Source organism: Stegodyphus dumicola, chromosome 9, assembly GCF_044657685.1.
Source record: "Stegodyphus dumicola isolate Sdum_Otavi_A_Nest chromosome 9, ASM4465768v1".
Taxonomy (NCBI): domain Eukaryota; kingdom Metazoa; phylum Arthropoda; class Arachnida; order Araneae; family Eresidae; genus Stegodyphus; species Stegodyphus dumicola.
Genome location: NC_140776.1, coordinates 172,791,096 through 172,803,520, shown reverse-complemented (window position 1 = coordinate 172,803,520; position 12,425 = coordinate 172,791,096). Strand labels below are relative to the sequence as shown.

At 32.7% G+C, this 12,425-nt stretch overlaps 1 protein-coding gene across 1 annotated transcript in view; it reads left to right on the top strand.

Annotated features, from left to right (window-relative positions):
- Positions 1–12,425, top strand: part of LOC118181063 (uncharacterized) — a 51,053-nt gene that overhangs the window by 19,022 nt on the left and 19,606 nt on the right. The window contains exons 3-4 of the mRNA XM_035350141.2: positions 3,868–3,935; positions 9,617–9,912. Of these exons, the coding sequence (XP_035206032.1) occupies positions 3,868–3,935; positions 9,617–9,912 (364 nt within the window). The remainder of the gene's footprint in view (positions 1–3,867; positions 3,936–9,616; positions 9,913–12,425) is intronic.

Below are 12,425 nucleotides of genomic sequence, written 5' to 3'. Positions count from 1 at the left end.
AGTGACAGAGGTTATTGAAAACGAAAAAATTTCGATTGACAAATTAGTCGGTATTCTCGACACAGCAATTATAGGACTTGAACAGCGGAACTTTGTAACTGAACAAGAAATTATGTCTGTTTATAGAATTAAAGAGAATGTATTATCACATAAAATCGAAGCAACTTAAACAACTTACATTGAAAGAAATGTTTAATAAAGTAAACAAATAAATATTAAGCTTTTTTTTTATAAATTTTGATACCCTTTAGATCATAATTGTTCTTTATTTCATAAATTACGGTTTCATATTTTTAATTTTATAATTTCTGCATGCCATCTTACCAGATTTAAACTGATGATCGATAATCCGGAATCGTCGAAGTCCTGACGAGTCCGGATTAACGACTTTTGACTGTATTAATTCAAGGGTTCCCAAAGTTCTGCTGTGCTCCTGTTTACTCTTTTACGGAATCTGAATTCTAATCGTGTGTGCTATATAAATCGCTCATTGTGTAGGAAACTGACACCACTCTCTTCCCATGTACGGACTTGAGTTAGGCAATACTGAATTTTTTTTATAGCCTATGCCAGTGATCTCCAGAAGCCCGCATTCGACCATTGCATTGCATCGACAGGAGTTGTCTGGAGCACTCATCGCGAGCACCGCTCGTTATGTGGACCTATTGCATCACCCATAGGGAAGCACTTACATCAAAGCCAATAAACTGTAAATTGAATTTAGTATTGGGACATATCGAAACTACATAAAAACTAGGCCGTTGAAAGCCTAACTGTTCAAAATAACTTTACATGGACATGGGAGCTAAACACTGTTATATTACTGCAGTTCACAGAAGCTTGAACTCTCTTGCGACAATAGCCTTAAAACAAAATTTGCTTATTTTGATTTGGTGGAGTTTTGAATAATCATCAAAAATGAATATCGAACTCTTAAATTCCAAAGCTTTAAGGATTCTTATTCCTTTTGCAACATCATATTTATGTGAAACCGGATTTTCAGCTGTAGCTCTAATAAAGAGCAAATATCGTTCATAGATCAGTGGGGAGCTAGAAATGATTGTGGCAGTGTCAAGTCTTATTTCTTGTTTTGAAAAACTTTGTAGAGATCAGCAAGCTCACCTGTCCAATTGATTTTTTCTTATTTTTCTTTAATAATGATAATATAATATTCTTGTGTATAAGTTCGATATATACCTATATGAGCTTTAGATTGTGGTTGTTTTCTTTTCTGTGCATGGTCGCTAGTATCAGTATAGAGTCATATTTAGTGAAGTGTTGTGTTGCTATGGCATTATGTAGTAAGCAGGTTGTAAAGCACAAACCTTGTACAACACTTCATTAAACATGACTAGGACGCCGTAACAAAATACTAAACCTGTAAGTGCATCACCAACTGAAAAAGTATGGGAACCCCTATATTAATTAATAAAAATGCCACTTTATTAAACTCGTGTCTGCCACTTACAAAATTTAGATAGGCATAGATTGATTCTTTAGTGACAGATTATCATACTTGCATTTATCAAAGCTGTGTGTAGTTCATCCATTAGCTTTATTGGATTATTTATCGTTCAGGTATTAAGTGCTTCAGTAATACATAGAGATGCTATAAATGAGTGTTTCTTTTCAAATACTGTCTGATAGATGAAAATGCTACTTCTGAATCTTATTTTTTAAGGTTTATGTTCATAGATAGGTATAAAAAAAGTTCATGAAATGTTTCATAGCATTACTATACATTAACGGTCTTTAAATGGGAAGGAAGTGGTAATTTTAGGTTGAAAAAAGCAAAGACAGCATTAGTATTCATGAAGCAGCAGATCGAGTAAATAGACAAAATACAATATTCTGCTGGTTAGAAATGTAAATTTTGAAGCTGAATAAATCACTGGAAGAAGCATATTTTTAATTTGTTGAATGCTTTGCTTGTATTATGTCAAAAATGGCACAGCGAAAAAACTTTAATTTGAAGGAAATGGGTAAAATTTTAAAGCTTATAATATTCTTGGTAGGTGAAACCAGAGAAAAACTGCATTTAAACTTGGAATTCCCAGACAAAGAATTATAATTGAGGAAAGAACTAATAAAAAATGCAAATGTCTCAAGAAAGTGTAAAAAAGGTGGGAAAGAGAGACAATAAACTGCTTTTCAAAATGGTTTTAAAAAACTGAAAAATGGTTTTAAAAAACAGAAAAATGGTTTTATTCCTAAAACTACTTTCACTATAAAAGTTGTGGAATTTTCTATCAACTAACAGATGTATCATAATGTGAAAAGACAGAAATTCAACGTTGTACATTGGAAACTGCATGGTGAGAATGAAGAGGCAGATTTGGGACTTTTTGCTGGGGATGCGGACTGTCAAAAAACAACATTTTCTATTTTTATATAAGCTTATTCGGTACTTAGGTGCTATCGCAACCATCTTGCCGCAATTTGACAATTTTTTCTGGATGAAAATGTGAAAGTTACTTTAGCATGTGCAGATTGGTGGTTTTTGCATCTTCTTTTTTAGAATGCTTGCCAAACTGTCGATATTTGTAGCAAGTTTGCTAAATAATATCAACATAGGAAAAGAGAATGTACTTTAGCAATTTAAAATACAAATTTGAATTATTAAATAAGGGTTGTGTCAAATATTAAAAAATAAAACACGTTCTTCAAATCTCTGTAATTTTTTTTCGTTATTCTTCTCCCAAAGTACACAGCGATCTGTTTTCACTTAAAAGAATATCAGAGAATTGTGGAGAGTCGGCTTTGTGCAATCTTCGGTAACAGTGGCTATCTAGAAAACACATTTTGTTGTTGTTCCATCTGGAATTTTTTCAGCAAAATTCTGTATTATTGTCGAAAGTTTACCTTAGTTTTTTCCATTGCTGACAAATTCCACAAACTCATACTTTAAAACAAAGTCAAAAAATATGATTTGTGTGTAAAAACCATTGGAACTTGGAATAGAACACATACGAAAATGACATCATTGCTTGATTGAAATGATTGTTATGAGTGTGGTTGCTGGAAGAACTGTTATGTGCATGGTTGTCAGAGTTTGGCACTTTCTGAAAATTTGGCTACTTCTACTAAGATGGTTGCAATAGTACATAAGCACCAGTTTATTCCTTACTCAAGGGTAAAATGTTGGGATTTGCAATTATTTGTGAAATTTGCACATTGGTTGGTAACACTTTTTTGTTCAGTATTATAAGAAGTTTCTATCTTTCTTTAGATTATCAGTAACTATTATCAAATAAATATTTTGCCAAAAGTCTTGAAACTTAAACCTCCAACTATCTTGTAAAAAGATACAAATACTTAACAAAATTAAACAATGAAATTCATTTTCATTTTCATTGAACAATATATAACTTTGTTTCTTTTTTTACAGCATGAAATTTAAGAAAATTTTTTTTTTTTTTTTTTTTTTTACTCTAAAGCAAAATGTATGGCTGTTTCTATTCAGTTAAAATTGAATTAATATAATATTTTTGGATCAATATCAGTTAATAAAATTTAATGGTTAATACAGATTATTATTATTTTTTGATATATAGAGATAAATTTGTGATTTTTTTTTTAATGGAACATACCAGTTTTGTTTTGTCGCCAAATTGCTGAACATTGCAAGCTTAACTGATTGTCATACATATGGTAATTTAAGCTAATTTACTAACTTTTAAAAGATATGTATAACATTCCCCATTATTTTCTTTTATTATTTAAATAAAACTAAAAATCCATAAATAATTTAATATCAAACTTAATTGGAGTTCTAATCTACTTTTAATTTTATGTTTTGTGAAAGTTATGGCTTCATAAAAGTCAAAATAGAATGTATATTTACTATTTTGTGTCACAATTTTTTAGGGTTCATTGACTTGACCCAGGATGATGATAATTTAATTCCAGCAGTTCCTGAAGATGATAGTATTATCGTATGTATCATTGCGATTGTGTTATCATATGTCATGTTTAAAATTTGGTGTTATAAATTTAAATAATATTTTGAATGTATTAATTATATGTATTTATTAAATTATACATAACTAAATAAATCTTGTTTGTTACAAGTGCACTTCTGTTCTGTTGGAAATATTTTGAAGACTTCAAGGCATTTGTTCTGTTTAGTAATTTTGCAAAACATTTTTGTATTCCTGAAGAAATTTTACTGCTATTTTTTCCCTTTGCAGGCAAATTCAGTAACTGTATGTTTTATAAAATAGACTTTATAGTAAAAAATAGATTTGTTATAAAAGTTGCTGAAGCTTGGAATTTGCTGTGCAATTGTTATGCACATGGTTGCTAGAGTTTAGTACATTCTGAAAATTTAAAAATTTCTGCTAAGGTTAATATATGACCGTTAATATATAAGAATCTAAATTCATGTCCAGGATTTCCAGTAATTAATGAATTTTTAGAATATTTTAAAATTTTATGTATAAAAATTTTGTTTAGTGTGTTTGAGAGTAATAAGGTTTTATAATTATAAAAATAGTGATAATAATATGGATTTTGATAATAAGATGATTGCACAATTGTCTCTTTTCTCATTTTTAAATGGTTCTCAATCAAGATGTCCTCTTTAGACATTCATTTAGATAGCTTATAAATCTTGAAGAATAACTGAAAGCTCATTTCATAACTGTTAAGCTCATTCGTAACATCAGTTGTGTTGTATAGTATTTTTTATTTGTTGTTGCTTTTAGATTTTACATCATTAATGGAAGGGTGTCAGTATGTCCATCATGAGACATGACCACACCTACACAGTATTGCCTGAAATTTTTCAACTAAAGTAGCAGGAAAGAGTTGGAAAGTCACAAATGACACCCTAAATCACATGATTTTGTGACATCATAGTGACATATGTTCATGACCTTGGACATCCTCACAAATTCACTTTCTATTGTTCCATAAGTATGGACAGTAATTAGATTCTCATTTTAAGTATGTATCTTAGTTTTTAAAAACGTGTTTTGTAGCTTATTTTCCATTCTTTAAAAATATCCATTTCTTTTTTAACTAATTCTTATTTATTTTAGGTTTGCATTTTTAAATTAATTTATGCATATCCATTCTTAAGTGATTCATCCCATTTAGATTGTTAGCACTTCTGTTCTAATTTTTTTTGAGTTGGCAGTTAATTAATTTTTTTTTTCTTTTTTTTCTTTTTGTGCTTAATTTGAAGTGCTTTAGCTGTGAACAGGATGCTTTGGTTGTGAATGCTTTTCAGTGAATTTTTCGTTCAGTTAGGTGGATTTATTTATCAGAATCTGATTACTTATGAAAGCCTTGTTCTTTCACAGTTAAATTTTTTTTTTGGATGTGTGTTATTTGGAAAAATGCTTTGATTTTAAAGTCATTTCAATTTTTATCAATATTACAATCAGACAATGAATTTCATTTTTTTCCTCTGTTTGAGCACCCAATATATGGTGCGCAGGCTACAAATTATTTCTTTTGATTCATTATCACAATAGAACTGAAGGGGGGGGATTGACTTAAAAACAAAATTTGTAGAATACTAAAATACAGTCAAATACCAAAAATCCGCCAACTCCTGAAATCCACATTGCCTCTCAAAATATAAACATTCAGTTTATAGGTAGTTTATAGCAACATTGAGTACAAAATATCAAAGAAAAAATACTTACCGAATAATAATGAGTCATAACGGAAATACCAAATTATTGACATCACGATGAAAGTTTTTTCCCCTCTAATCTGCATTGAGGTAAAAAAGCAGACGATTCACTCAACGCTTCTTTCAAGTTCACGATTCATGTTGTTGTATTTTCTGAGCTTTGTTATTTCTCTAGATTATTTAGTGCTGCCTTTTTTAATCCAGATATTTTGTGGATAAATTAAGAATATTTTAATTTCAGCCCCTTTTAATACAATTACAGATAAGAAACACACTCATAGTTTTACTGCTTGCACCGTTGAAAAACGTAAACACATTGTATTGACCATAATGCAAAAAGTGCAAATTCTGCAAAAGATAGAGGCAGGTGCTATTCCTCGGTTTAGAGCGGAATCGTATGGAATTGTGACACGATTGTTTATGATATACGGAAAAATAAAGAAAAGCTGTTGAAATTTTACAGCAACAGTGATTCTAACACCGGAATCTGAAATCTGAAATCTTTGCATGGGGCGAAATCAGCAAACCTCGATGCTGTGTATGTATAATACAATGAATAATATAATCAATTTATATATGTAATAATAATTTAACGTATATAATAAATTATTGCAATAATGTATATAATAATTTAATTAAATGTATCTAATACGCCTTATTTATTTTGCACTTTGAGTCTGAATATTATGATTTATCTTTTCTGTCCTGAAATCCACAAAATTCTAAAGTCTGTACAACCTCTGATCCCAAGCTTTGCGGATTTCTGGACTTCTACTGTATTCCATTTTATTCATCAAGCTATTTTTGATATTATCCCAGGATGGATAACTGATCTAGAGAAATCAAGGCTTCCCTTTCGATCCACTTTAATTGTATTAACCTTTTGGACCCATGGATTTGGTAGATGTAAGAGCCTTGAAAGGCCAGAGTTTCTTGAACTATGGTTTCCCCCTTTTAAGGAATCACCTCCTACTTGCAACAATGGTTATTGTGTATAGTTTAATGGATTCTCAGAGGGGTGCAAGGATTACTGACTAGACTTCTAGATACTTTTCTTTATTGAGAGAAAATTTCAAATTACAGTTGTTCTGAAAGCAAACCAGAATCTGATGTCTAGAGATGAACCCCAGGGAGAAAGCAATGAAAAAAATTCCCTTTTTTTTTTTTACAAAGAAAAGCAAAAAGCTCTTTCAGACCATTTGACTTGTTTTAGTGTATTTAAGGTTTTGAGGTTTTAAGCTGAAATTATATATTTTTGTTTCTCTGACACAGAATTTATATTTCTGTAAATTGCTTGAACAATAATCACAGTAAACTTCCATGTGTAAGAGTCACTTTGAAATGAACATGTATGTAAATAAAGATGGACAGAACTGTTTAGAATGTAAAAAGAACTGCTTGTAGCTATATACACATGAATACATGAGAATTTATGTTTATTTATGTAAACATACAGGGGTTGGACAAAAATATGGAAACACCTCTAAAAAAACATGTTTCTTTGCTTATTATGGTGTAGGAAACCTGTTGGCATCCAAAACAGCTTGCAGTCTTCTCAATGGATAAATACAGTTCCTGAATGTTTGCCAAGGGAATATTATACCATTCTTCTTGCAAAACGGTGGCAAGTTCAGATAACGATATTGGCGGTGGATAACGAGAATGCACTTTCCGTTCCAATGTAGACCACAAAGGTTCGATAATATTCAGGTCTGGTGACTGTGGTGGCCAGGGGAGATGGGACAACTCATCCTCGTGCTCAGAAAACCAGTCCTGGACAATGTGAGCTGTGTGAACAGGGGCTTTGTCATCTTGGAAGACACCATCACCATTGGGGAACAAAGTTTGTACCATGGGATGAACTTGATCGGCCAAAATGTTCACATAAGTCTTGGCAGTCATGTGCCCTGACAGAGTTATCATGGGGATAGCAGAGAACCACGATATGGCTGCCCAAACCATAACAGAACCCCCGCCATGTTTCACTCTTGGCAACAAGCAGTCTGTATTATAGGCTTGAGATGGCGTCATCCAGACGTAAACTCAGCCAGAAGTGGGAAACAATGTGAAAGAAGACTCGTCAGACCATATTACTCGCTTCCACTGCTTCATAGTCCAGGCTTTGTGACTTAAACACCACCTTTTCCTGTTACGGGCATTAGCATCACTGATGAGTGCCTTCTCAATTGCAGCACGGCCAGCAATTCCCTGTTTATGAAGCTCCCTTCTAATTGTTTTGGTACTCACAGGGTTCAATAACACAACATTCATTTCAGCAGTAACTTTTGCAGCTGTGGTCTTCTTATTTTTCGTCACAATTTCTCTTAATGATCGTCTGTCACGATCACTCAGGACACATTTTCGTCCGTGCTGTGATTTAGCAGATGATGTTTTTCCGCTTTTCAAATATGCGGAATAAATCTTCGATACAGTACCTCTTGAAACACTAAACACCTCTGCTATCTTGCTTACGGAAGCACCTACCATACATGCTCCAACAATTTGCCCACGTTCGAAGTCTGTTAACTCTGACATAATGTAATGACAACCTCACATAACAGTACTCCGACAACAACTGAACTGTTTAGCACATTTACGAAGTTGTATAGGTGGCGTCAGTAGTCAAAAATGCCAGCGCCACCTACATATTTCATTAAAATCAATCTTTCTTTTCAAACATGCATTTCACAAGGTGTTTCCATATTTTTGTCCATCCACTGTATATCTACATACCTATATAGATGTATGTTTCATTTAAATAATATGTATAAGCATGTAAGTGTATATATTTATGTGCATGCTCATAGATGGGAATACAGAGTTTGTCAGGAAAGTAGGAATCCAGGAATGCTTTTCAGCTCCCTGGTTACAGCCTCTTGAATGACCTGGACCAAGTTGTAGTGCCGTCTTTTCATGACCCTTTACAATCGAGGGAAGAAGTCTGACGGAGCAACATGTGTGCTGTAGGGTGGCTGGGGAAGCTGTAATGCCATATTTTGTCAGAAAGTCCATGACAGCAAAGGCAGTGTGCCTTCACGAATTGTCATGATGGAGTCTCCATGATACAGCAATTGCTGGATGGACACGGGTGACTCGTTTTCTGAGTACAGGAACAGCCTAGAGATGTTGCTTTTTCAGACATCTTGCTTCTTCCCTGGCTGAAAAGGGTTATGAAAGTACGGCACCACGGCTCGGTCCAGGACATTCAAGAGGCCGTAACGAGGGAGCATTCCAGAGAGCCTTCAGTGATTGGCAGAATCACTAGAAAATACTGTGTTGATGTAAAAGGAGCATATGTTGAAAACTATTAAGTCAACGTATCAAAATTGTGAATACATTTTTAAGAAAAAATTCAGTCTTACTACTTTCTGGACAAACCCTGTAACACACTCAGACAGTTACACATATGCATTTATACTGAAAGTGTTGAAAGAATGTGAGGCTCGACAAAATAGCACAATACAATAAAGGAATTCACGAAATGATGCAGCACTGTTTACATTTGAATTTAAGCAAATTTATGAAGCAAGGAGTTCAGAAAGAAGGTGATAATTTTGTTCCCATTTTAAACAGCATTAGGGAGTTATGCCACCTTATTGGTTGGTACTAGTTTTATTAAGCTTATTGGTTGGATAATTTTAGAGCTCAAGCTTATTCAGGCTTTTTAACTATCTGTAACGTGCATTTGTTGATTTTCTAACTAAATAAAGAGTGACTTTTCCTTCAAATTCTGCTGGAATAGTTGGTACGAGTCTGATGGGACAGACCTTTATGATCCGTAGGAAAGTATGTAAATACTATTTTAGTATATGCCTTGGAGTTTCAGTTTTTTAAATTTTAATATGTTTTAATATTTCCAGTATCTGTTAATTTTTTATGAACCATTGTAAAGTAATTATTGCTTTTGTTTCTAATTTTATGATTGGTTGTATTTAACATCTATGTTATTTATTCTCCTCCCGCTTTTTCTAGTGTCTGACTCCAAGAATTTTAAGTATTTGTCCTCAGAGCAGTGGGAATTCATCTTTATCAAATAACTCAGTACCTCAAAACAATGTGAACTCATCTGTATTAAATAACTCAGTACAGGAAATCTGTAATGAGAGCAACGAGAGGTTAATTACCTTAGTTAATGAATCTACACCATATGCTCCCATTGTAACTGGAAATGGGACATTTCATTCCATTCTGGTAAATTCTTCAAACACAACAAGAAGGAAAAGAAGGAGAACTGTTGATGAAAGTGATCGACTCACCAATTTACAGCAGTAAGATATTAAATTTTCATGATGTAATGTTTTTAAAATGTATGTTTATGGTTTGTGTAGCAAAGATTTTACAGATTTCTTGCATTCTGATAGCCTATTAATTAAAATTTTTATTGTATGGCATCATTTAATTTAGTATTTTTGCTTCAAAGTTGCACAATATTTTTACATAATACCAATTACAAAGATCAGATGAACATTATGTAGTTACATCATCACAAGGACCAATTACAAAGATATCAGTAAGTTTGTAATCAAGATATAAATACAGTCAAAAGTCGTTAATCCGGACTCGTCGGGACTTCGGCGATTCCGGATTATAGATTATCAGTTTAAATCTCGTAAGATGGCATGCAGAAATTCTAAAATTAAAAATATGAAACTGTAATTTATGAAATAAAAAACAATTATGATCTAAAGGGTATCAAAATTTACAAAAAAAAAAAAAAAAAAAAAGGAGCTTAATGTTTATTTGTTTACTTTATTAAACATTTCTTTCAATGTAAATTTCAATTCTTTCAATTGTTTAAGTTGCTACGTTTTATGTAATAATACTTTCTCTTTAATTCTATAAACAGACATAATTTCTTGTTCAGTTATAAAGTTCCGCCTGTTCAAGTCCCGTTAATTGCTGTGCCGAGAATACCGACTAACGAAATTTTTTCGTTTTCACTAACTTCTCTGTCACATTCTTCATGTCTTTATCCATTTTTTGCAGCAATTCCACTTTTTGTTTGTTGGACATCGAAACATACTTTCATTTTGTAGATCCTTTGGAAGTTCCAGCATCGGAAATTCTATTTGACATAATCGAAAGTTCAAGTTTACTTTTATAAAATTGCTCTTACAGTCCGCAAAAAATAATAAGCGGGATCCAATTCGAAGATTAAGGAACAACGCAATCATTAACATTAACTGAAATAGATAATTAGATAATTTTAGCTTACACCGTCCGTTATACATTAAACGCGCAGGCGAAAACATATTCTGCACTTGCGCACACGCATATGCGCAGTAGTCAAGGTCTTACGCGCACGCGTAAAACGCCTGTGCGCATGTGCCAACGCGGCGCATGCGCAGAAAGTTTTTAGCTTTGAGGTCCGGATTATTATAGATCATTCCGGATTATGGGTGTTCGAATTAACGACTTTTGACTGTACAAGTATATCTCACACCATGGACACTATATTGTCATTTCAGGATTTTTAATTCCTACTACTGTACTGCAGTGCTGATTCTTGATCTACATTTCCTTGCTCAGAAGGATGCAGTGTCATTCTTTCTGATGAAAAAAATTTGTTGCATTGCTATTCAAATAATAATTCCACAACATAGTCTAGCAGAACAAAGTACCCTTCCATTTTGGGCTTTGGGAAATTGCTTTTAAAGGTTTTTTCGAAAGCTAACTTGGGATTTGTTTTCATTATATTGCAAGCTTATTGATTCCTTACAAATATCGATTGATCTTATTCTCTTTGCTTGGTGAGCATATTTTAGTTTTCAAGATTATATTTATTTTCATATATATATCAATTTTTCCAAATTTATTTAAGATGTTTCTAACATAGTTCTTTATTGGAAGTGTTAAGACATTGAGAATCAGTGCAATATTTATAAATTTGCAGGACTGATTTTGAAGGTTTAAATATAGATCCTTCTGCTTTAACTGCTGAAGTACAAATGGCAAAAAAGAAGTCTGTGCTCGGGTGATAACAATGAGAGGAAGAAAGTGGTTAATATCATCTGAGTGCAGGATTTTCCTTAATTATTTGAACTTCTGCAGTTGAAGAAGGTCCTAAGTTCAAAGCTTCAAAACTAATCCTGCAAATTTATAAATACAGTCAAAAGTCGTTAATTCGGACACCCATAATCCGGAATGATCTATAATCCGGACTTCAAAGCTACAAACTTTCTGCGCCTGCGAATTTGCGTGTGCGCGTGCGCAAAATACGTTTACGAATGCGCGTTTAATGTATAACGGACGGGATAAGCTAAGCTAAAATTATCTAATTATCTATTTCAGTTAATGTTGCAGATTGCGTTGTTCCTTAATCTTTGAATTGGATCCAGATTATTATTTATCTTTAACGCCGCGGCGGCGTGCATTGAATTGGAAGTTGATCTGTCAGCACTATCCTTATCTTAAGGACAGATGTTTTTATTTTATTTGGCTTATAATTGTTTACTCAATGTAGTATTTCATCTCGTCTTTGATATGATTTAAATCAAATGCCTCGTCATTATAATTCGCTTCCGATAGCGAAGAAAGTGACAGAGGTTATTGAAAACGAAAAAATTTCGATTGACAAATTAGTCGGTATTCTTGACACATCAATTATAGGACTTGAACAGCGGAACTTTGTAACTGAACAAGAAATTATGTCTGTTTATAGAATTAAAGAGAATGCATTATAACATAAAAAACGAAGCAACTTAAACAATCTACATTAAAAGAAATGTTTAATAAAGTAAACAAATAAATATTAAGCTTTTTTTTTGTAAATTTTGATACC